The sequence below is a fragment of the Grammomys surdaster genome, unplaced genomic scaffold (genome assembly GCF_004785775.1).
Source record: "Grammomys surdaster isolate TR1022 unplaced genomic scaffold, NIH_TR_1.0 257, whole genome shotgun sequence".
In the NCBI taxonomy this organism is placed as follows: domain Eukaryota; kingdom Metazoa; phylum Chordata; class Mammalia; order Rodentia; family Muridae; genus Grammomys; species Grammomys surdaster.
In genome coordinates this window covers 1,372,463-1,399,750 of record NW_021604698.1, presented here as the reverse complement: position 1 = coordinate 1,399,750, position 27,288 = coordinate 1,372,463, and the positions used below count along the sequence as shown (strand labels likewise).

Below are 27,288 nucleotides of genomic sequence, written 5' to 3'. Positions count from 1 at the left end.
GTAGCCAGATTTCACGACGACCCTATTCCTGCTTCGCCGTCACCTCTTTCTAATTTTTCTTTTTAATTAAACCAAAACGTGGGAATGTTAGCAATCTGTTAAACTCCACCTCCAGAGTCACCTGGAAACAGCTAGGTATGCTCTGCCCCAGAGTTACCTGGCAACAGGCAGGTAACCCTGCCCACTATAAAAGGGGCTGTTTGGCCCCTCCTCTCTCTCTTGCTCCTCAACCCTGAGCACCTGCAGGTTATCCTCGCCCCTCTCCCCTTCTCTTCCCCCTCTCTCCACGTGGTCATGGCCGGCCTCTACTCCTCTCTACTTCTCTCTCTCTCTCTCTCCTCTTGCTCTCCCACTCTCTTAATAATCCTCCCCTCGTGGAACCATCTTGGCCTGCTGTGATCTGTCCCAAGCTGCTCCGTGGAAATCCTTTCACATACTCTCCCATTTAACAAACCTGTGCTGCTTTTCTCAAGCACCTGAAACACATTAATTCCTTTGGAATGTAAACATGGAGAAGTTAGCACCTTTCTTCCCAGGACCCCTGGTAGACTAACTAACATTTAAGGACCCATTGAGGCCCCAGTCGCAGTACTAGTTAGTGCTAGGATTTCTGCAGAGATTTTCTCTGCTACAGAAGAACAGAGAATCTAGGACTCCTTCTCACTCTTAATCAAAACCACATGTTCTTTTTCTTCATCTGTTTGTTTCTTAAGTTTTTAAAATTAATTATTTATATATTTACATTATAATATATTGCATAACTTCCACCTTTGCTTTCCTCCCTTCCATATAACATCAAATTTATAGCCTCTGTTCAATAATTCTTCATATATATATATATATATATATATGCTTATATATTCAGAAATATATAAGTACAATCTGCTCAGACTATATGTTACTTCTGTGATTTCAGGGGGTCGACTAAGAAATCAGGTAGCAGACTGGTGTGATTGCTTTTGCCTGAGGGTAACTATTTTCCTGCACTCCCAGAATTCCTTTGTAGTCTGTAGTGCTTTTTGCAGGGTCAAGTTCTTATAGACTCTCCTGTGTCCATGTCAGCATTCCTATTGTTGTCCTTCTCAGCACAAGTTTTGGAACTCAGGTTGGTGACACGAGTATATATTCCTTTTGGTAGGAGTATCCATGAGCCATGGCACACATCTGGAGGTAAATATTTATGTATGTATATTCATACACATATATCATATTTCATGTGTTTGTGACATAACTTGAATTATAGACTTATCGACCAGCTTTACCTGCTGCAACATATAGCCAGTGTCATAATTTTGTTTCTTTCTTACACATTATCCTTTATTAATTACAGATATCTGATATTTCCATAGCATTTTTGTTAGCTATAAATATTTCAAATTTGTAAAACAATACATTGTTAAACTCAGTAAGAACTTTACTTTCCCCTAACCTATGAGAAGAAAATTTAAAAGAAAACTCTTCCTTCCTCTTCCACCTAATACTTTATTTAGTTTCCAGGTTACCACACTATTTCCCTAAGGTTTTCACATCATTTTTTTCCTTGTCTCAATTTCTAGACAACACATCACAGATACCTGTTATATTTTACCTTATCATGTCACCATTGACCGTTCCCTTTAACTCCATATTGAAGTCCAGGACATCAACACAATTTAAAATTTTAATGTAAAATTACACAACAATTCAAAATTTCACAGCTAAAATTTTCATCTCTTTACCTAATTTCTCTCATATATTTCTTCCATCAGGCAAAACACATTTCTTTTCTCTACATGCACTGGATGAACCCTTTGAACTTATTCATGAATCCTATCGCTTCCACCACCTACTTCAATATCTTCCTATTATAACATCTCTTCTCTCCTTTTGTATGCTGAGAAGCAGAGGATACAACTTGCTGTAGAGTTGTTCTTTGGAACATCAATACTTAAGTGCAGGTTCAGACAACAATAGAAAATATTTCCATAATTCTTTTTTAAACCCACTATTGATTTCAGAGCTCATTCCAACAGGGGAAAAAATGTTGGTATTAAGTGAACAAAGTACCATGGCTTGGACTGTGCTATCTCTATCTCTGAGATCTACTACAGATTCTATTAAGTACTGACCCAAACATGTGGACACCCCTCTGTTAACAGTTTCCTATCTACTCTACTCACTGTCAATGTCAGTCCTAGATCACTTACTCTTCCAGTCCCCTGGATAACAGTGGAGTTCAATAATCTTCATTCTCTTTCTACTTCAGGACTTTATTAAAATAGTCCCATCCTAATGGGACTTTCCATACATATATTATGCACATCCCTGATTTTATTTTTCAGTAGTTAATTGCCCTGCATTTTATTCCCAAATTCTTAGTGCTCTTGAAAATGTTGTATGACATACTTAATCTTTTTCTTGTTGTGCTGATAGGTTTATATTAGAAAGGAGTCTTGATTCAATATCCATAAAATATAAATATTTACTATCACTAGAATGAAGATTTGTAATTAAGAATATAATCATAGAAATTCATAATCCTGTATTAAGCTTTAAATATGAGATCAGTAAATATGTTTTTCTGCTGTGTATTTTTTGCTCTGGTCAAACATAAAAATTCCTTCCCTTGCCTATAGTTATTTATATGCGATTTTCTTTATCTAACTGGTATCTATCAATTAACTGACAGTTTCTAGGACAGAAATTTTAATTAACTAATTGTCTCTTAATAAATCTTGATATTGCTGCTCAGGAGTCAGTGATGTTTAGAATTCTGTATCCTGTTCTTCAATTAAAATATATCATATGCTACAATAATCCCATGTTTAGTCTGGCAACCACCTTACCCTCTGATCTGTTGCACACAATCATTGGATTCAGATTTTAATTGCTAGGATTACTCTAAAATATTTATAATTTAGAAATGTGACATGCCACAACATCCACATCTACTCTTCTATATGTATCACACATATTCAGTTGTGTGACCTCTTGAGAGATGAAACTCTGGAAGAGAAGGCTAGATAATGTGTCCCTGTTAGTCGTTCATATAGTGTGAATGAAAACATTGCTTCTGTGTGAAACTATCACATGTATTTATGTGTATTGAAATATGCATACTTATTGTATGGATCTTATATTCAATTATACAGGATATACTTATATATCCCATATAATTATATATCATATTATATAACAAATATATAACATACATTATATATCAAATATATATGTTTATAATGTATATTATATACATATATAATATTTTTTAATTGAATAGCTTCATCTTTATAAACCAGTTCCCCCTGGCATTCTTATATACTGATATATTTTAGTTTTCATTACATCATTATATTAGCATCACTAAATATCATGTTTTAAGTTAATAGAATGAAACATTTGTAACATGGAAATAAAAATTCTGTGGAAGGGTAACTTTCTATCAATCAGTTATTTCTGCTTTTGCTAAATTGCTTTGTTTATAACAAAGACTTAAGTTTTGATGATGTAATATATTGTTGCAGAGGTACAGGAATGTAATGTTCTTTAATCATTCAAACTTTAAAAAAATATATAATAAAATTTTATATATAGCATATGTACATATATAATACATGGTTTATAACCCAAATGATTTACTTTCTGTAATATATAATATGCATCCTTTGTTGGCCTTTATTATATATTATATTTAGATGATATAAAATATGAAATGCTCTGTTGCTCAGATTGTGGTGATCTATTGTGATCTCATCTTACCTCACCAGGTTCAGCATTTTCACAGACATAAGTCTCATAGAACTGAGAAAACTCAGGAGCGTTGTCGTTAATGTTAAAAACTTGTACATAAACATGAGCTGAAGAGACCTGTTGTACATTATCTGGAAATTAAAGATACAGAATGCAATTAATTACATTTTTATTAAAAGTCATGCAACAAATTCATTTAGAGGCTTGTTGTATATTAGTATTTGTACCTGAGGAAAATTAAAGACGGGGTCTGTGTGATCCACATATTTATTAGTAATAAAGGCCAGAAACACAATCTATGTTCAGTATCAGTCCCATTTAATTTGTGCTTTCTACATGCTATGGTATTAGCACATGATGATGGTAAAATGGGTAAATGATTGGTATATGGACACCTTACTAACGTTTATGAAGTGTTTGTAGGAGTCCAATGCTTTGCACTGGGAATAGGAATTAGTAATTTGCCAGTGTTTCTAATTTTCACATTTGCATTGCAAAAACACATATTTTCAAACTATCTGAGGTCCTAGCACCACTGAAATCTTTTATAAGGTCATAGCACATCATATTATGGAACACTAAAATTAAATTATAACTTACACATTGTAAATGAATAAACAGTACAGATTCAACATACAAAGACACAAATATTTAAAAATAAGCCTTTTAAAATATAAAATGAAAAACATTAAACAATGATCTTTAAAGATCCCTGTGTATTTCAAAATAAACTTTTATTTTGTTTTAATTATTTGAGGGAGAAAATAGTTGTAGATCAACTTATATAACATATTTCATCACCAAGTGTAGTTAAGGCAGGAATTCAAACGAGACCACGACATGGAGGCTGGAGTTGATACGCAGACAATGGAGGCGTGCTGGGTACTGCATTACTCTTCATTGGTTGTGAAGCCTGCTTTCTTGTGTCATTAAGAACCACCAACCCAGAGGTGGCAACACCTTCTGTTATCTGAGCTCTCCCACTTCAGAAATCCATTAAGAAAATGTTCCATAAACTTGTCCACAGGACAATCTGCTTGGACACTTTCTGAATTGAGTTCTCCTTTTCCTTAGTGACACTAGAATATATCAAGTTGAAACAACACTGGCCAGCACATGTGGTAAGCATTTATGACTAAGTACATGTGGTAAGCATTTATGACTAAGCACATGTGGTAGGCATTTATGACTGAGTTGACATAGCTTCAAACTTTAAAAAAAAATGTTTTTGTCCTTATTGTGTTCGGCAATATGAAACCCTTCCACCTAAAATTCTGGGGCTGGTGGTAATAGCCTATATATGTTTCAGTGTAGTTATGGAGGCAGTAATGAAAAGGATATTCAGGTAAAGGCAAAGATGAAAGGATAAAGCATTTTCAAGGATAGGAAAGGGGAAGTCAAGAAGGCTTAAGCCTGGAATATGCAGAGAAACTGTTACAAGCCTAAAAGGGAAGGCTGTTTGAACATCTCTGAGATATATGTTATAAGTCAGAGGGGACAACTGTGAGCAAAGAGCAAGGGTTGCATGGACAGGCAACCTTGGGATACTCAGGCCAACTGATGTGTTTATAAAAGATAAGGAGAAGAGGAATATGTTCTATGGAGGTGTGGTGAGGTGTGGGGAAGGGAGTGTCTCACCGGGCCCATGCCCAGGCATCCCTTCCTCCGGAGGGACCAGCCATACAACGGTATAGTATAGAATAGAGTTTATTAAAGGCATGAGGAAGGGAGTTAAGAGACTAGTAGAGGCAAAGAAAAGCAGAGAAAGTGGGTGAGATGCTGGCAATGAGCACATGGAAAGAAAAGAGGGAAGGGAATGGGGAGAGATTTGGGAAGGGAAGGGCGAAACGAGCAAGAGCAAGAGAGAAGCAAGAGACCAAGAGAGGAACAAGAGAGCTAAGAGGGTGCAAGTAGCCCCTTTAATAGTGGGTCAGACCTACCTGGCTTTGCCAGATAATTGTGGTGTGGAGTTTAGACAGAATGCTAACATCAACTTTGCCCATGATAAGGAGGCAGCCAGCCACACAACGGAGTCCTAGCCTGGGATTACTATGTCAGCATCCCAGAAATGAGACCTTAAATATGGCCCTCCCTTCTGTGTCACCTGTTGCATGTTTGAGAAGGGAAATTTTGTGCTGCTTTTATCATTAAAAATTACATAAAGGAATTCAGAAAATACAGATTAGTAAATCAGGTCATTTCATGATCTGATGATCTCTTCCTGCTGCCTTAGCTTCTTCACCACCTAGAACTGGATTATTGGATGATGCCTTGTGGAAAGGAGGAAGGATCTTAGCACACCAAAAAATAGCATTACCATCTTATGACTAGAGCATAATTTTTGGATATTGTTTAGTGTATATTGGTGCTTTCTGTGTTTCCATTTGAGGTTTTATGTGTACTCAATGTGTTACTCTGTAAAGTAAAAATACAGTATATATTTGTAATGTGATTTGCAAAAGTAAATATAAATGAATTCTGAAAGCCTGAATTTTCTTGTTAAGCATTCGACAAAATATTTATTTGTCTTAAATAACATGCCTGTTTATTTTTGGATTTCAAAATATAAGTATTTTCCTAACATTTCACACATAAACACACACATACATGCACACACACACACACACACACATACACACAAACACACGTGCACCATAGTGAAACAAATTAGTGTAACTTAAGTTGGAAATTACCAGAGCTATCGTATATATATTCATACGTGCTTTCCACCAATCATTAGTATTATACTACTATTTTGGCATTTATCTACATAGATCTCACAAGGCTACTAAACAGGATTCTTTTCTGAGATTTTGCCTTTCTTTTACATAAAAGTACATAAGAGTATAAGATCCTCATGCTTTTCACTTCCCATTTCTGAACACTTGCTCTTAGAGTCCTGCACTGCCACACTGAAACAGAGGATGGCTAAGCAGAAGCCTAGATCCAGACATATTACTTAAGTTTGGCAAGTGTGACTGACAACTATATATAGCAGAAGGAATCACTCAAAGTTTTATGGAGAGGGCGCTAATTCCCTTTTTATATCTACAAATTCCCTAATATATAGCATATATGATTTGTTTTAAGATGATTAAGATTTCTATATTTATTTTATATTCAAAGATATTAACGAAATCAATGCATTTTGACAGTGTTGACAGTTGTTGTCCTGTTTGTAGCTAGCTTCAGTCAAGTAACTGTGTAATGATCCAAAAATTAACCTGTCAGCCCCTCTGCCAAGGAACAATGTAACTTCCTAGAATGTTTACAATTGTAGTTCTAGGAAATAAAAAAACTTTCTGGAAAAGTATGGTGGCCTATAGACTTGTCCTTATAAACCCATGCAACATATGGTACAACAATTCCAGCTCAGGAATTCCAGAAAATTGTCCTGAGAAAAGCTTATCTCGTTTAGTATTTAAAATTTAAATTTGCTTTAAATTTGGCCCAAAATGGTAGGATTTTTTGGGGTGGTTTTTGTTGTTGTTTTTGTTATTTATTTACTTTTTTGGCAAATGACAGTATTAACAAATAACATCTTCCTACTGCAAAGACCCATGTTTCCTGGAGAACAGAAATTGCACTATAGTCTTTGGATTCTAAATGCTTTGCTTAATTATTGAGACAAAGAATTACATTGAACAAATGCTGAAAAGAAAAAAATACCTGACACATTTTCTGCTTTTTTTTATTTATTCGCTTACTACCTATTTTATTTCTTTATTTTTCATTAATTTTGGAAAAAATGTAATACCACAAGAGACTCTACTAAACCAAGAAAAAAAGAATAAAACTAAACCAAAAAGAAAAAAATAAATAAACATAATACCAGCAAAGGAAACCAGCCAACCTCTAACAAAAGTAAACACACAAACACACACACACACACACACACACACACACATACTAAAACTGTGTATTGCATGTTGGAATATATTGTTCAATTACTCTTGAACATGAGATCTCTCCTTGGAATTGTTGGTATACCTGGGTCATTCTCCTGGAGAAAATTGATTTTCCTTCACCTAACAGGTCAAGTGATAGATGTTCACCTTTACTCTAATGGTTAAGTTTTCATTCATTTGTTCATTCATTCATTGATTCATTCATTTTCTATGTTCTATGAAAGCAAATATAGAGATCCAGAGCTAGACATTATGCAAGAATAATGATAGACCTGAGCTCTAAGTGAAATGTCTCCATCAAATCTCTCCCCTCAAAACTCAGGGTTCCATTTGGAAGAGATTTAATGAATATAAGGTCTATGGGAGAATGGAGGACATTAAGAGTCCAAGAACCTCTAAATCAAAATGAAAAAAAGCTCAAATGAACTCACACAGAGTGTGGCATCGTACACAAACCTGAATGGCCCTGTACCAGGTTCTCTGTATACATATTATAACTTCCAGTACAGTTCTTATTCGATTTCTGAGTGTGAAAATGAGTAGGTGTATGATTCTTGTTTCATTTCTTGCTTGTTCAGTTTATCATCTCTTTGATTTTATCCAATTTTATTTGATATGTTTTCTTTTATCTTATAATTTACTTTATTATATTTAACAAAGCATACAATCATTTTAATAATTTTACTTCCTTTTCCCAACCAGTAGCAGATTTTACTCACATCCCTACCAACCCAAGTTTATGTTCTTTCTATACCTTTCAAAAATATAAAATCAATACCCAAACAAAACAAACCAAATGAATAGCACATATATGTCAAAAATTATTAAAATAAGCTTCCAAATACATATATAAAATGAAATTTGTTTTGTGTTGTGACAGGGTGGTTCTGATGCTAAGGTCCTGTTTCCAAATTGACTCCTGATCTATCAGTAAAGAAGTGATGGACCAATTATTGGGTGGAGAGAACTTCCTGGTTCCCACAAGTGAGAGACAGAAGCAGGAGAGAAGGAGGGAGAGTTTATGATGCTTCAGAGAGAGAAAAGCCGATTAGTCATCTAAGATCTCAGTTGGAGCAGCTCCAGGCTGCTTTTACAGGTGAGCAGTTGGGGATGATGAGCTGGGATTAAAGGTAACTGAGCAAGTAAAGCTGAGCGCAGGTGGAGAGGTGTGGAGCTAAGAGTCTTGTTAAGGGTATGTTTCTCCAGGTGGGAGATAATTAGTACTCAGCGATAGTACCAAAAGGCAAGTTGAAGTTGAACAACTTGCAACTTGTGTCTGTGTTTTTTAATCCGTGAATTCAAGGGAAGCTGGTAGCATGGCTAGTTCCCAGTGCTTAGATGGGGTAACAAAGGCTACATGCAGCAGTGTTGGTTAACTATTCTTGAGCATGGTACCTGAACGTGAGTATGGCTGATATACCTCATGACACCTCATTATGATCTTTTTTATTTCTTTCCTTTTGTACTTTATGGAGTCATCCATTTCTAATAGCTTCTCTATAAGAGCTAGGACTTTATATATGCCTCTCCTTCCAAATGCTGGGGCTTTGTTTGGTTTGAACCTGTGCAGGAACTATTCCAGCTGTTATAGTTTCTGTGAGGGCATTTGTGCATCAGTCTTGTTGTGTCTGGAAGACACTGATTTTTTGAAACCATATATCATTTTGGCTCTTAAATCTTTTACTTCCTCTTACACATAATATTCCTGAGGGGTAAGAGAATTTGATAGGACTCTCTTAGGACTGGGTGCTCTATCCCCTCTATATATCCATTTGTCCAGTTGTAGGTCTCTGGGTCAATTATCATCCATTGAAACAAGTTAACACTAAGGGCTTTTTTTCAGCACCACAATGTAGCACAGTGCTATAGAAGTTTCCTACATCTATACATATATGAAAATAACTAATTGGATTCATCAATTTTGATGGATATTCTCAAGATTCAGCTTGATTAAGTTCTATTGTTTAAAGTTTATATCCAGGCATGGTGGTACTTACACCTTTAACCCTAGTATTCAGGATGCAGAGCAATGGGGATCTCTGAGTTCAACGTCCATCTATAGAGCAAGAATTAGGATAGCCAAGCTGAGACAGTGAAGGAGTTGGAAAACAGAAAGCTACTGATAATGTAATAGAAAAAGAGGGTCATGTTCCAGCTCTAGCAAGTAGCAGATCTTGGTAACTTCAGCCAAGTTGCTCTTACTTTAGAGTCAAGAATAGACGTGTCTACTGGAATAATTGATGCAGATTATCTGGATCTTAAAAATTAGTGGTGATTAAGAGATTTGCATCATTGAAGTGAAATAGTCTTGGGAGTGTTTCCTGAGAGCACAAAAAAGCTATGTTCTGAGAGAGTCCCAGTTGTTCCTCAATAAGAATCACCCAGGTGGTATTCTTTAGAAGGCATAAAGGGGTCACAGAGAGCAGCTGAGGTGTGACACTGTGAGAGGTCATGAAAGGCCATTGGTACAGTGACAGCCTCATTTACAGTTGACAGCTTAAGAGTTAAGTGGTAATGCAAAAAAGTTGAGGCTTGGCACCATGAAGGAAGCCTATGAGAGGCTGTTGGTCAAGGCTAGTTGCAATGTAATGCTTTAAGAATTTGTTGACACCAGTCCCATAGACAATCACCAAGACAAGTAGCAACAGTGGAATGGAGTCCAACAGAGCCTAGAGTGATATAGAGGGCAGAGATGGAGAAGTGACCCAATCCCCTTTGAAGAGCCCAGAAGATCATGTGTGGATCCCAGACATTGGAACACGAAGCTATGTAGTTGAAGTTGTCTAAGATTCCACAAGATTTTAGATATGTCAGAGTATTGTGATATCTGCCTAGGGAAGCTGCTAATAGGGAGTGGAAGCAGCTCAAGTGAACTTCTGCTGAATGCCAGATCTGACAACAACAGTTAACAAGGATGAAAGGCATTGGATATTGGAATCGGATTTTAAAATCAGGCTTGTTGACTCAGAGTTTAGAATTTGACCAGCTGGTCTTTGATCTTGCTTTGATTCAGTATTTCCTCCCTATGATGCTTTCGTATGAGTATATATCCTGCTCCATGATATGTTGGAAGTATGTGATCTACTTTTCTATTTCAATTCTATAGGGAATTAAAGTTAACAGATGGCATGAATCCCAGAAGAGACATTGAATTTTGTACGTTTAAGCATTTACAAGACTATAATAGACTATAGGGATTTTTGAAATTGGACTAAATGTATTTTGCTTTATGCTATGTCTCTGTATCACCCACATAGACTCATCCATTTGAATGAGCCTTTGGCAGCTATTAAATGGAATGTAGTGGTTTAAATATTCTCAGCACATACGGAGTGGTACTATTAGGAGATGTGGCATTGTTGGATTATCTGTGTCACTGCGGGTATGGATTTTGGAGTTCTCCTCCTATGCCAAGGCTCTACACCTTACAGAAGAGAGATTCCTTCTTGTTGACTGAGGATGCCAGTCTCCTCCTGGCTGACTTCAGATAAACATGTAGAACTCTCAGTTCCTTCAGCACCATGTCTGCTGGACAGTGTCATGCTTCTTATCATGTTGATAGTGGACCAAACCTGTGAAATATTAAGCCACCCCTAAATAATGCTGTCCTTTGTAAAAGTTGCCTTGGTCATTGTCTCTTTACAGATATGGAAACTCTACGTAAGAGACACACAAAAAAATATCTAATGTGAACTTAATGAATTGCTTCAAAATATGTCAGTTGGAATGATATACAAATGTTGAATAGTACTTTAAAAATATTCATTCATTATCCTGTAACCTTTAAGCCTAAAGATAAAAATAATATGGGAAAATATCAGAATCATTTTTACTAAAATGGTTTGTGATTCTCAGAAATATAACTGTATAGTATCAGAAACAAATTAGGATGGACTTCATCTTCATGACCTGAAACCATTTATTATCACTTATCTTGAAATGTCCCTGTACTTATATGATTTCTTATAATTAAAATAAATCCACTCAGTTTATATTATTTGCTTTACAAACGTTGACATTTTAATTTTTTTGTATTTTATTTTTAAACATTTGTGTGTCAAGAATAATATACACTATACATAATATTTAAGTTAAAATAATTATGTTTGCATAATTTTTGGTTCATATTATCAAATATACCATTGATGTAATATATTTTGGGAAAATTGTTTCAAAGTTATACATCCAAATTTACTAAAACTTATGATTGCTTTGTGGAATGATTGATTGATCTGATCATTGGAGATAGATTCTAACCCTGTAACCAGTTTGGCTCTGTATTCTCACAAGAATTTATCTGCTGAACTCATAGGCAATTTTCACTTCAGCCTTACAAGGTTGTGATTGAAGGAATGAAACTCTATATTTTATGGACTTTAGTCTTTACTTTTTCCTTCAATTCCTTTATCATAATTAAACTGTCTTCAAGACCTATATTTTCAATTTTATGTTTCTTTTTCTCTTTACTTGTGATATAACTATTTGAAAACATTTTTAAGATGAAATTTTGCCACAGCTATGTTCTTTGAAAACTAATTGATATAATCATCTCTTGACATAACAGTATATCAATATAATTTCTCTAATCCTCACATTTTCAATGACATATGAATTAGGAATTTAAGACAGCTTCAGAGTGATGAGGAATAAAACTTATATGCTTATAAATTATTTCTTCATTCTAAAAAAAAGCTATGCAACAAGAACAACCTACATGCTATATTTGGCCTATCCACTGAAATGACTTAGCACTTAAATTTTAAGCATAGAAAAGTAAATTTATAAAATCTTGATTAAGTCTATAGCTCATACAACTAATTTAATTAAAAATATTAGATTAAAATAAATTTTCATATTTTTTGTTAATAAAGCCCTTGTTAATGAAGTGGAATTAAGACAATATGGTTTGAGACTGGGATTGGATATAATTGTGATTCCCCCTTCTCTTGTCATTTAAAGAATGTCGCATAGATTTAAGAGGCTACAAGTTTAACTTCTGTAACGTAATATAGATTTAACAACATTTATGTCAAACAGTTTTAACTATTATTGAGAGCTGTCTATCTCTATGTAAGAATCCAGTTTAAAACATCAGAAACCTAATGAAACATGATACTTTAAGCCTCACTAACACTAATAGACACCTTGGAAGGAGGTCAAAGAAATTTATGAAAAGTATAATTGAGTTATAGCAAGGGTATGACTTTATCTTATTTTATTTTTATGTATGTATTTTGCCTTCATGTAAGTTTGTATACTATTTTTATGCCTGGTTTACACAGGTCAAAAAATGGCATAAAATCCCTTGGATCAAGATTTATAGAGGGTAGTAAGCTGCTATGTGGTTGCTGGGATTTCAACCATGATCTCTTGGAAAACCAGGCAGTGGTCACAACTGCTAAATCTTCTCTCTATCCCCATGGATAAAGTATTTTTTCTTAAGAACTTGAAATAATTCCCATATTTATTTGTCATCATCTAGTTATGCTTCCACAACATATACATCAATGTTTATATCTTCTCGCATATGTTTATGAAATAATATTAAAAGCAGTGATTGATTCAGTACTATTGACTGAATAGTGTATCTGTGTGTATAAAGACATGAGAACACATGCATGTAAATTGTGTAGAGTTCATAAAGTTGTTTTTTTCAAGTATCCTGAAGTTGTTGTTCAGTAGGATAGTGTTGGTAATTGTTAGGAAATGAAGGCTTGCCAGATTGCTCATGCTGTGCAATAAAGAATTATTATGCTATCACCTATGATAAGAATATATAATAGGGGAATTTAATGGTGGGGAGGCAGAATTAGGTGGGGGAACACCCTCAGAGAAGCAGGGAAGGGGGGATGGAATAGAGTGTTTCAAGGAGGGGGAACTGGGAAAGGGAATAACATTTGAAATGTAAATAAAAAAATATCCAATAAAACAGAAATACTATTGTATATGGAAAGAATGAATATCATCATAAGATGACAAAGTATAATGTTATTCTTTCTAACAAAGCTACATAACAAAGGAAATAGTGAAGATAATCATTTGCGTAGGTGCTGGCTTTCTTACAAATTAAAGATGTGTGTTAATGTTTGGATTCTAGTTTATAATGCTAAAATTTACTTTTGCCTTCCTCAAGCCCTAAAATTAAAAAAAGAAAAGAAAGGAAAAGGAGAATTTTCTCTGACTGTCAATATTCCTTAGATTAGCAGCATTATCTAATTAAATTATCTAGCATTCTGTTTTAACCAAACATGCTTTCATTAGTCTTATAATTTTTAAAATTTATCACAATTAGAGCATTTTGAGTCTACAATTGAAGACAGTAAGTCCACTGACATTGCTCAGAAGTCAAAGAGTCCTGTCACTAAGACTGACAGCCTGAATTCTATCCTTGAAACCCAAATAATAGAGAGAAACAATTCTTCCAAAACACCCATTGACTTCAAATAATATACCAATGTATACATGTGTATGCACACACATGTACATATATACACATGGCAAGTAAACAAATACAAAATAAACTATCCTGTTTATAGATTGTAAAGATTGTCCCTAATCATTTATTTTGTAATATGCCTAGTGTAAAAGGTAAATGATTTATTTTATTCTCCTCAGATATGACAAAAATTTTCAAGTGACTTATTACTATAGCATTGACATATTAGTACCTGAAAGTTATTCCACAGAAAATCCTTTTATTTTTAATTTCAATTTCTCTCTTGAACTGACCTGATTGATTTTTACAATAGCTTTACAGAATGACATAATAATTCAGTCTCAGACACCCAGAATAGATAAAAGTTGTAGGGCCAGGTAGAAGCATCATCATGCTTCTCACATGGAACACCTTGGCATTTCTGTCTGCCATAAACAGTCACAATTGTTCTTTTGCTCTGCTTTACCATTTAAATAAACAGAAAATTAGAAATCTAGAACCAAGTTCACCTGTTTTGTTTCACTATATAATTCAATATCTGTTTTAAATAAATGAACAAAGAGGCTAAATACAATCCTTCATTCTAAATGTTATATAGTAACTATAAGCAGCGCGTTAAAAGACAAGCATATGCTTCGTCTTATCTAATGCCAATACACTCATTCACTATAAAACCAATTACAAGGAATATAGTATATTTCCTATATAAATTTTAATCTCTTGCTGTGCTAGCTTACGTTCAATAACTTAAATAACAAGAATTATTTATAGATTTTCATACATCCATCACTTTTAGCTTTAATTAATATATATGATCAAATAAGTGATTAATTCAAAATTTAAAGGACAATAACTAAGCAACAAACTGGTATAAGTGAATCTATTTTCACAATCAGAAAGATATTATAAGCCTAGATCTGAAGAAAGGAATAACAAGAAAACAAAGAGCTGGTATCTGCAGGTTGTTAAAGTTGTACTGTCAGAAAGCAGAAGCTATGAGCAGAAGTTCAAAATGATTTATTGTTTCTGTTGTCTACAACAAATGAAAGATAACCAATTAATGATTTTGCACTCCTTCATACATATTCCAACTCATAATCAGAATAAAATATGATTCATGTTAAATATGCTTTAGTACTAATTTACAAAAGTAGTTCTAATATTTTATCCTAAAAAGAGTAAAAGGTAAAGACATTCATGTTAAGCTTCAAAATATTACCTACAAACACTATAACCTGTTACAGTTAAAAAGAAATAACCTCTGGGTGATGGTGGCACATGCTTTTAATACCAGGACTCAGTAAACAGATGGAGGCAGGCAGATTGCTATGATCAAAGCCAGTCTTATCTGCAAAGCAAGTACAGGACAGCCAAGGATACACAGAGAAAATGTGTCTGGAAAAAAAAAAAACAAGGCAAAACAAAACAAAATAACACAACAAAATAAAACAAAAGAAAAAACTCAACAACAAAAAACAACAGCAAAAGAAAAATAGTTAAAACAACATTCTTTAAATGGGAAATTTAGCTAGTGGTACCTAGTCAGTAGCATTATAATTGTATTTTCATAAGTATATGGTTTTTAAATGTACATAATTTTTATTATACATGCTATATAAGAATAAATATGGAAATTATATGCTAAAATTTATAAAACATCCATGAAGAAAGCATAATGACACATTGCTCTATAATAAACATATTTTATATTTAAAGATCATCATTTTCACTTTTCTGTGTGTTTTATTCAACCTTTATTTTTATTAAGCTAATATCATTAAGTGAAACTCAAACATTAACAGTAAATATATAACAAGCTTTAAATACAATGAGCAGATAGTAGCTTATAATAAGACAACCCACATACAAGTAGTTACATATAAATTTTTAATTTTATTTCTACAGTACATAAATACATTTCAATCTCTAATTTCAAAATTATTTAATTATTTACTAATTACAGTTATTGACTCTGCAACTTGTTAATGAGAACTTACACGTTTCAGTAGCTGTGACACTCAAGTTGTACCAAGCACTGACCTCTCTGTCAAGCAGGTTAGTGGTAATTATTGTTCCATTGTCATTGATATCAAACAGGTTGCTTCCAGTGAGAGAATATCTGCACCAAAAGGAAGAGAAATTATAACCAAATTGTAATATTTTATAGCAATGCTATAGGGCATACCCACATTCAAAGCTGAAAGAAAAAAATTAACTACATTCTTTACATAGAGAAGGTGATGCTGAATAATTCAAATAAACTACACTTACATATTTAAGATTATGCTCAGAATAAATGTTTAAAAACAGCATAAATTTCAAGTCATGAAAAAAGAGACTCTGAATTTAAAGAGAGCAGAAAGGCTAACTGGGAGGAGGACTTGGAGGATGGAAGGGAAGGGACAAATGTTGTAGTTATATTATAATCTGTAAAATTAATATAGTTTTTGAAAACAAAACTAATAAGATTTTGAAGAGAGGTATTATAAATACAAATAGATGGCTCTCCTACCTATATCATGACTTGGTCATGGTGAATGACTTGGTCAAAAGAATTGCAAGAGGCATGTTTCATATAAACCAAAGTCCAACTAGGTGAGGAATGAAATATGTTACTGTCAACCTGTTACCCTTTCTGTTTTAAATGTAAGCCCTTTTCTCAGTCATCTTCTCCTATTAGTCTCTATTCTATACATTGGGCATTATTTCGAATAAGTTCTATCTATCACATATAAAAATATACTTACCTACAGATGTTGAAATCAAATAGGTTTATGATATTTGTAAAAAATAAATTTCATTACATTACATACTGTTGTAACATAATCAAAACACAACAAGGCATGGTAAACACTACCTTGGGGACCTGGAGAGAGACTCTAGGAAAATGGTTGAAGGCCTTTTACCTCAGATGCATTTTGTTCCCTGGATTATTCTTGAAAATAATTCTGTGCCTTCAATGTCAAACATTTAAATTTAATTTATAAGACATATTTACTCTTGTTGGATGTCAAATAATAGCTATAATGTACCATGAATCTGGATATGGCCTCCAGCCTTGCTTTTGTGATTTCCCTGATATAATCTACAGTGTGTGTCAGACAGTTGTATTAAATTGGTCTGTCGTGAGAGCATTCTGGGAAATGGATGCTCTGTTACTATTTAGTATATGTGCTTATTGACTTTCATCTACATGTTTTCTTGGTTTTGTTGTGTCCTGTCTTATATTTGTGTATAAAAGTACAGTGAAACTGAGGTAAGGTTGGATTCCATTGGATGGAATCTGCCCTATTCTTGCTATTCCTTGGATCCCCGGTCTTGCAGATACAGGTCTGCCTAGGTCAACAAATATTAACATATACGAACACTTAATTCTTTCGGGAGATAAACCTCAAATATTAGAAACCATTTAGATCATTTGGGTTAAACACAATGCTGATGAATTTCATTTAGTTTTCTTGTAAAGTAGCTGGGTTACAGGTTCTTTCATAAAATAGTCTTAAATAATGGTCTCAAATTTACAACAAAATAATCCTTTGAAGCACCCAGCATGTTTGATCTGCTTGAGAGTGATTAATAATAACATAGAGGCATAATACCTGGGGTTTAGTTGGTTTCTTCGTAAGAACACATTCTTGAGGACTCTCTACAAATGTATTCTAGATTTACTATAACTATGTGGCAGGGATGAGAGTATTTTATACTTGAGATGACAACTTTCTAAAAATGTTATCCTAAATTGAGGTTTGATGTTCAAAAGAAATTTAAAATATGAATTAGAATGGATGATACTTTAGACTAGAGTTCAATTTACATTCATTCAATGCTAAGCATTTTCAGTCATCTTACTTAAATATCTACAAATGAGTACATTTTTGATTAAACAGATTTGCTATGGAATTAAATGGTTGCTATTTTGTATTTCACATCTAATCCTGTTCCTGTAAAACACCACTCCAAATAAATTCCATTAGGATTTTGAAGGAAATGCTTTTTTTTTTTTTCATAGCTAAATAAAGATTTGCTAATATTTAGGAAGAATAGTCAGGACCAAATAAATTGATCCAGATTGCCCAGGAAAATTAGACTAGGAAAAAACAAACCAAAACAACACAGAAATAGGGATTGTGTAGGTAGGTTTATTAAATTGGTTGTTGTAGGTTCTTCTCCAAGATTCATGACTTCATGAGCACTGAGTAGTTGCATAGCTTTCTAGGGTAAGACATAATTTTTCTCTTGTTAAGTAGATGTTAGGTATAATTAGAGAGCTGTTGGTTACTAACAAAATATAGGCCCTACTATTAAACCATTATGGGTATCCTGACAAGCTCATTGTTCTGGTAACCACAGGTATATAATTTTGACCTCTCATCAAGGAAACTTCTCCTTGCAACACCCATTGACTTTTACAAGAATCACAACCAATTAAATCCCAGAGTTGTGAAAGAAGTCCCAATGCATATTTCATTGGGAAAACTGTTCTACACCTATTGCGAATAGTATATTACTCAAGATAGGGCTGAAGATTGAAGGAGTAAGAGGATGAGACAGATTTTTGTGATTTTTTTTCTAGTTATTTCAGAAGCTACAACCATGAAATGTCATCAACATGACTGCTTAAATATTAAATGAAAGAGTAAAACACCTATAGGCAGGCCAAAGTGGATGAGAAAAAGGCAAAGTTTCAACCATACAGAAATCATTTCAGGTTTCTAAAAAAAACTACTGAGAATGAGAAAATAGTCTTTCCCGGGTAGGATCACATCAACTGGTTATGCAATAATAGTCAACCTTGAAAATAATTTTTATGCAATATTGTCAAGAATAACATAATAATATTGTTTAATTTTTTACAGTATCATATTGTACATGATACTGAACCTGTCTTGCTAACAATGACTGTATAAATACTTGATCACTTGATTAGTGCACTGTCTGATAGTTTCTCCGCTAGAGGAGTCTTTTCATGCTTTTCTTTTTATTTAAAAATGTCTCTTGATAATGTTTTGAAACAATTTTATTTCTCCTCAAACATTTACCTGGCAGTTTTCTCAACCACAAGTCAACGGAAACAGGATTTGCCAGTCTAATGAGATTGTTTCTATCCTATACTCTTTTCATATTGGTTCCAATTACATATTGGTTCCAAATCATAAACAGGTTTTCCCAGCGATCACCCATAGTTTTATATATATATAAATAAACTTCCCAAGGTGTCTACCCAATACTATGGCCTTCTTCTGAGACTCCTGTATCTGTTCTGTAATCTTTTCTTTAATTTTACATTTATTTTTTGATACATATATTTATATTATTTTTATTTGAGTGCATGTGTGTGTGTGTGTGTGTGTGTGTGTGTGTTTATGTAACATGCCTGCAAACCTGAGACTGTCACAGTATATTTCTAAAGGTAATAGCACATTTTTTTTTGTGGGCTAGAACTTTCTACCAGGAAATTAAGTTAATCAACTCATTGTCAACATGCCAAAAAAGCTGTCTGCCATCCACTTTGGCCCACAAACCCATTTCTAAATACTTAATCCTTTAACCCTAGTGTATAGGTAGCATATACACTATACACAATACACATTGCAAGTATTGACCAAACACTTCGTTAGGGAGACAACCATGGAAAAATTGAGTACGTAAAATACATTACTAAGATGCAAATTTTCTTCCTTTGACAAGGTCTTATATACTCAAGGCTGTGCCTGGCATCATTATCATGGTGATTTCTTTCTTTAGAGATAATAAATGAAAAGATTTATAAAATTGTAAAATTCAGCCGGGCGGTGGTGGCGCACGCCTTTAAACCCAGCACTTGGGAGGCAGAGGCAGGTGGATTTCTGAGTTCGAGGCCAGCCTGGTCTACAGAGTGAGTTCCAGGACAGCCAGGACTACACAGAGAAACCCTGTCTCGAAAAACCAAAAAAAAAAAAAAATTATAAAATTCTTCATGGAAGTTTTCTTGTAATGCAAACACACACAAACACACAACACACACACAACACACACACACATATATATATGTATGTATATGTATATGTATATGTATGTATGTATATATATATATGATACATAATGTAGTATATATATATATGATACATAATGTAGTAAGTCAGTTCATAGAAATATAATCTCATCTAAAAGTATACTCTCATCTTGTATAGCTATATCTTTCAAGCCTGTCATGGAGAGCAAGCCCTTGCCTTCTTTTGGAGTCCTGAGAATCATAACTATCCCATGGCTTTTACAAATAACACTTCAGTATCTGAGTATATGACACATGGCAGTCTTTTCCCTGTGTATCTCAAAGTTCTTACATGTTGGCAGTCATATTGTACTAAGGTCCACCCTTGGTTTTACTTTGCTATTATCTCTACTGTAACTATGTCCCAACAATATCCTATTCTTTAAAAAATGGGCTATCACTCAACATGTCTTTGGAGACAATTCTTGGGACAGATAAAGCAAACAAATGTTTTCTCATGAATGTTTCATGTATTTGTATAAGTACAATGATCTTTTGTCAATCCCTTGTGATAAGCTCTTTATAATCACAAGATATTGTGTAAATCATGAAATTATGTGTTTAGAATGTAGAAACCCTAGCCAGGATTTCTAATGCTAGGTTTTATTGGACTTGTGAAAAAACAATAAATCCTAACCTTGCTCCCAGTTAAGGTATAAGTACAACTTTGTCATTAAACATGGATTTTTTAAAGGAGACATCCTAAAGAAAGAACTTTTTTTTAAAGGAAATAATGTATCAGTTTACCTGAACACCACACTAGTACTCCTTCTGGGTCTATGCTGTGTCTCCAAAGAGTAAAAGAGTTCTAAACATGTAAATCAATATGTACAAGATTATATAGTTCTCTGGATAGTGGCCTTTGACAATTAGTGAGCAAGGAAAATTGATGAAAGCAAATATGTAAGATATTGGATTTTATATTCATTTAGGTTACACTTCCTATTTTGGCAAAACAACCACAACATCACATCTAAAACTAGACTTTTTAAATAAATAGGAAATATTTGTTTCCCTACAATGCAGAAATTTATTGCACCTATTTTTCTTAAGTCCCTTTATTCCTAGAAAAATTTTGATTTTTAAAAAATAAATTTAATTAAATATTTTTGTATAAGTGAAATATGGATTGCCATACTTTGTGGTCTAAAGTGGTATATTCGAGATTTTCTAGCCTCTAATATCTATCCCCTAGTTAAAGAATTAGAAGGGACACCAAGTTAGCTCAGTTGATTAAGGCTTTTGTCACCAAACTGAAAATCTGATTTTAATATCTTGGGCCCACATTGATAAAGAAAAGACTCATTCACCAGAAGTTGTTATCTGTCCACAAACACATCTACCCTGTGCATGCCCACATGTATACCCACACATTTGCACACACACACACACACACACACACACACACATTAGCAAACATTAAGAAATGAAATATAATAAAATATTTTAAAAGTCACTGGAAGTGACAGGGGAGATGGCTTAGTGGGAAGAAGCACTGAAGTTCAATCAGAAGGACCGTGTAAAAATTCAGGATTGTCATTTACTTGTAGTCCTGGTATTGTGAAGCTTAGAGATAGAAGTACCTGCTATGCCTGCCTACTATCAACCTAGTACCATGTTCAGTGGAAGAATTTGTCTTGTAGAAATAATGCAAAGAATGATAAATCAGGAAAGATACTTGGTGTCCTTTAACCTATAAAGATACATACATAAAACTCACACTCATGTGTATGCACACATGCATATAAACACACACAGACAGACACACACACACACACATATGGGTATTGTGCTCAATTTTAGGTCAAGATTGTCTATTACATATTTTCCACTTTGACTTTTTCAGTGCATTTTGATAAACATTTAGGCTATTTAAACTTATTTATTCCATTGATACAAATCTGTTAAATACTACATTGAGAAACATAGTTTACGAAAGTCTTATTTTACATTTTCAATAATTATTATTTCACTCAGACTTCTCATTGATTAATTAACAAAATGTTAATCTTCATATATAAAGATTTACCTCATAGGAGATTGTCTTCGATCTGGGTCTATGGCAGAAACCGTCCCTATAATTGTTCCATATGGCTCTCCTTCGGGAATTTCAAATACGTAATACGGTAAGAGGAAAACGGGAGGTTCATCTTCATCTTCTACTTGAACTTTAATGTAGGTTGTGGATGGGTTAACATGGGCAGGTGCAAGCTCTTCATCAACATGGAGGTTTTTAACTTTAGCTCTAATGCCATAGTGGCTCTGTTGTTCAAAATCAACTTTCTACAAATAAATGCAGTATGTTGAGAAGAAATAATTTCAGTGAAACAAGGTTTTACTTAAAAAAAATAAATTTATTCAAGTCTTAAATCATTTAATCTAGGTTTGATTTTAATATATACAAATTCATCTCCTATACACATTACTCAGGCATCAAAACTAGAATTTAATTATAACTCTACTAGATGCATATTTGAAATAACTGTAATTTACTTCAGTAATAAAATTATAAATTTATGAGTTTAAATATTTTAGAAAATTGAGAATTTCTTAATTAGTAAGACATTAGTCTTACTAGTTAAGGTGATTGTTCCAAATTATTATTCATTTGAAATCCTTTTAAATTTGAACATGCAAATTAAAAAGTACTTTATAAAACCACTTCACTCATTTCTAAATTAATTGCATTTCCAAGATACATATCATGATCTCTTCAGTTCAATCATTAGTGAAGTAAGATACAGCCAATAACCATAAATAATTATATATTTTTGTTTAGATTTTGTACTACTCATTAAAGTGAATAATTTAAATGTAAGTACCTTTTGAAGTATAACTATCCCTTCTTGGGTCTCATTGTCAATGATTATGTCAAACGTTTTTGAATCATCATCTTCAATGCTATATTCCATCTCTGCATTCTCTCCTATGTCATCATCATAGGCCATAATTTTTCCTATAGATGTTCCACTGGGTGCAAATTCAGATATAGTGAAGCGGTAGAAACCTATGCAAGCAAAAGTCCAGATAGTTTGAATAAATTTTTAATGGAACAATGCCAACAGTCTAATAAAGAATGAAGTAGATTGAGCCCAAGAGATAAAGGAAATGTCCATGACATTTTGATTGTAGCCTAGTGAGCCTATGCTAAAGATTTTAAAAACAATAGATGAGTCATCAGCTTGTGGGAATTTGTCCCTGCAGCAGTAGAGGACAGACATATTACATTTTCTCTGATGTTTTCACACTAAAACAATTCAGCTGTATAAAAAATAGCACATTTATTTTATGTAATTTCAAACTGCATATAAAATAAAATGGAAATTCAAGTTACTTCCTACTTACTTTCTTTGAATATTGGCTTGTTGTCATTAATATCTGACAGCTTAATTGATACAGTCGTTGTTCCAGACAGGGCTCCAGGCTGACCAAGCATGTCCTTGGCTTGAATAATTACACAGTATGTATCTTGCAACTCTCTATCCATTTTAGAAGATATTCTTATGACTCCTTTGAAGAATAAATAAGACAATCCCAGTTATTATTTCTCATAATCTTTTTCTAACTAACATCTTAAGCATCCCATGATGTAACACTCTTTTTTATATATGCTAGCTACTAACAAAGATCTGTAATAATAGTAAAATTGAACACAAATTTGATCAGGACTATTATCATATTACTAAATAAGACTATAAACTTAATGCAATAATATAGCAAGTATAATCTAAGTATTTCAGGAGGCCCATTTTTCCTGATTAAAGAATGAATGTCTGTCTTTTTATGTTTTCTCTATAACACAAAAGGCCAGGCCATTCATTACTTCACTTTGGCCCACACTCAAGTCATCATCCTTGGTTCAGCAAAATGTTCCTTTACAAAAAATCTAAAGTTACCCTCACTTTTTCTTTCTCATTTGAACCTTTATGTTCACTTGGAAATTCTTGACTGATTAAACATATATATTTATTTGATAGCCACATGTTTATTAGACAGTTCTAAGTTCCATGATACAAAAACTCATGTCTACAATTTTTTAATTGTTCTTATTATTTAATTTCATGGGGACAAACATTGAAAAATTCTATATGTAGTGTAAATGCCTACTATAAAGTCTGAATTTAACAAACAAGATTTTATGAAGGAGTTAAATCTTTATCTTTTAATATTAATGAAACAAATAAAAGAAAATTAAAAATTAAAAAAAAATCATGAAAGGAGAAGATTTGTTACTAGTGGAAGGGTAAACTAGTTTGACCACTGTCAAAATCAGGATGGTTTTCTGGAGAATCTGAGAATCAATCAATCTCTATACTGCTCTAGAACATATGTACTCAAAAGTCCTTACAACAGAGATACTTCCTTATCCATGTTTACTGCTGCTCTAGTCATAATTATCAGAAATTAGAAACATCATTCTTTGACTGATACATAATGAAAATGTGGCATATTTATATAATGCAATAGTATTTAGCTCTTTGTAGCTAAATAATGGGTCTGGGGAAAAAAGTTCTAGGTGAAGTAATCCAGACCCAAAAATACAAATATCATATGTTATCTATTATTATGGATGTTAAATTTTAAGCTTTCAATGTGAACATTACATTAAAAATAACCACAAAGTTTAGGTACCTAGTAAAATGAAATTGTGGAAGAGAGGATCTCTCCAGGAAGGAGCAATTATATGCAATATTGTGGAGATATGAATGAAAAACTAGAACAGATTGAATAAGAAGATAATGAGAGAGAATAATAAAGGGGAACATATAGGAAGTTATAACTAAGACCAAACATCATTTGAAAGCCACGCAGAATGTTACCATCCTAGAAGCATTCTAAAACATATACAGAGATCAAAAGAATCTAAATGAAGGTACCCTGTAACAGAAGAAACAGTGCTCCAAGTAAAATCTTCAGTTGTGGTAGCAGATTATATCTTTACGTGATGTAGTTAAAACTAGAAGTCAAACAGAATGACAGTTTCAATTCTGCATATCCGGGAAATTATGCTATGGCTGCTCTGTGTTTATTATGACAATTGATAATTGTCGTGCCTTAAAAAGTGTTTGTAAATGTATTTTAAATAAGCACATGAATTACCCTTATTTTAAAGGATATTGAAGGGATTGATACAAACTGGAGCTTCAATGATAATCTATGTTTAAAAAGTATAAAACAGAGCTAAGCAAAGAATTCTCACCTGAGGAATCTTGAATGTCCAAGAAGCACCTATAGAAATGTTCAACATCCTTAGTCATCAGAAAAATGCAAATCAAAAAAAAATCCATGAGATTCCACCTAATACCAGTCAGAATGTCTAAGATCAAAACTCAGGTGACAGCAGATGTAGGTGAGAATGTTGAGAAAGAGGAGCACTCCTCCATTGTTGATGGGATAGCAAGGTGGTAAAACTACTCTGGAAATCAGCCTGGCAGTTGGTTCTTCAGAAAATTAGACATAATATTATTACCTATGGGCTCAGCTATACCACTAGTGGGCAGATACCTAAAAGATGCTACAATATATAACAAGGATACGTGCTCTACTATGTTCTTAGAAAATTATTTATAATAGTCAGAAACTGGAAAGAATACAGATGGCCTTCAACAGAGGAATGAATACAGAAAGTGTGGTACATTTACACGATTGGATTACTACTTAGCTATTAAAAACAATGGCTTAATGAAATTCTTAGGCAAATGGATGGAGCTAGAAAATATCATCCTGAGTGAGGTAACCCAATCACAAAAGAACACACATGGTATGCACTCACTGATAAGTGGATATTAACCCAAAGGCTTGAAATAACCAAGATACAATTCATAGACCACATGAAGCTCAAAAAGACGGAAGACCAAAGTGTGGCTGTTTCAGTCCTTCTTAAAAGGGGGAACAAAATACTCATAGGGGCAATTACAGAGACAAAATGTGGAGCAGAGACTAAAGGAAAGGCCATCCAGAGACTGCCCCACCTGGGGGTCCATCCCATATACAATCACCAAAAACAAAAACTATTGTAGATGCTAAGAAGTGCTTGCTGACAGAAGCCTGATATTGCTGTCTCTTGAGAGGCTCTGCAAGAGCCTGACAAATACAGAGGCATTTGCTTGCAGTCAGCAATTGGACTGAGCATGGGGTCCCTAACGTAGCAGTTAGAGAAAGGACTGAAGGAGCTGAAGGGGTTTGCAACCCCAGAGGAAGAACAACAACATCAACAAAGCAGACCCTCCAAAGCTCCTAAGGATTAAAGCACCAACCAAAGAGTACACAAGGAGGGATCCATGGCTGAAGCCGCATATGTAGCAGTAGATGGCCTTGTGGGGCATCAATGGGGAATGAGAGGGCAGGGAGGTGGGGGTGGGTAGGTGGGTAGGGGAACACCCTCATAGAAGCAGAGGGAGAGGGGATGGGATAGGGAATTTTTGGGGGTGAAGAGACCGGGAAAGATAATATTTGAAATGTAAATAAATAAAATATCCAATAAAAAAAGCCACATTAAAATAGAAAAAAAAAGTATAAAATGGCCCTGTTTCAAATATAAAGACAAAAGTGTGCAAGATAAAAGCTCTGTTGTAATGGACTTCCTTATTATCTGACACCATATATGTTTAATATTATGCAGTAAATTAGATATCTGGTTAGGAATTCAAATGCATCTTTTTGGTTTTTAGCTTCATGCCCCTGATATTTAATGAAGGTGGGACATTTTAATGTACTTTCTGTCTTTTGCTATATGATGTCTGATCAGTTTCCTGTAATGTTTACTTCATGTATTTTTAAAGTCCTTTGCTCTTTTTATCCCTGATAGATTTATAAGATTTATTGCATATATACTTTTATCACACATATAAATATTCTATGAGATGTATGTGGAAAATCCAATCTGTGAATCATAAAATGACTGAGTGAATTTAAATATTTGTGAGTAATATCACATTATGTTGAAACATGGCATCTAGTATAGAACATGTTCTCAACCAGATGATTTGTGTTGGCGTTTTTCCTTTTGAGAATCACGAAGAATTGCATTATTTCTTTTAAGTCACATATACCTGTTGTTGGCTCAACAGAAAAGTATGGTTGGCCTCGTTCTAAGTTGTATAGGATGCGAGCATGATAGCCAGTTGTAGGATCATCCGCATCATTGGCTGTCACCTTGATCACAAACGTTCCTAAAGAGAAAA

At 33.7% G+C, this 27,288-nt stretch overlaps 1 protein-coding gene across 4 annotated transcripts in view; it reads right to left on the bottom strand.

Moving 5' to 3' along the window:
* The window catches only part of Cdh19 (cadherin 19), a 95,510-nt gene that overhangs the window by 20,622 nt on the left and 47,600 nt on the right, over positions 1-27,288 (bottom strand). For all 4 annotated transcript variants that reach the window (XM_028775615.1, XM_028775614.1, XM_028775617.1 and 1 more), the window contains 6 exons: positions 27,157-27,276; positions 23,450-23,614; positions 22,927-23,111; positions 22,134-22,387; positions 16,071-16,192; positions 3,739-3,860 (listed from right to left, as the gene is read on the bottom strand). In XM_028775615.1, the coding sequence (XP_028631448.1) occupies positions 3,739-3,860; positions 16,071-16,192; positions 22,134-22,387; positions 22,927-23,111; positions 23,450-23,614; positions 27,157-27,276 (968 nt within the window). The remainder of the gene's footprint in view (positions 1-3,738; positions 3,861-16,070; positions 16,193-22,133; positions 22,388-22,926; positions 23,112-23,449; positions 23,615-27,156; positions 27,277-27,288) is intronic.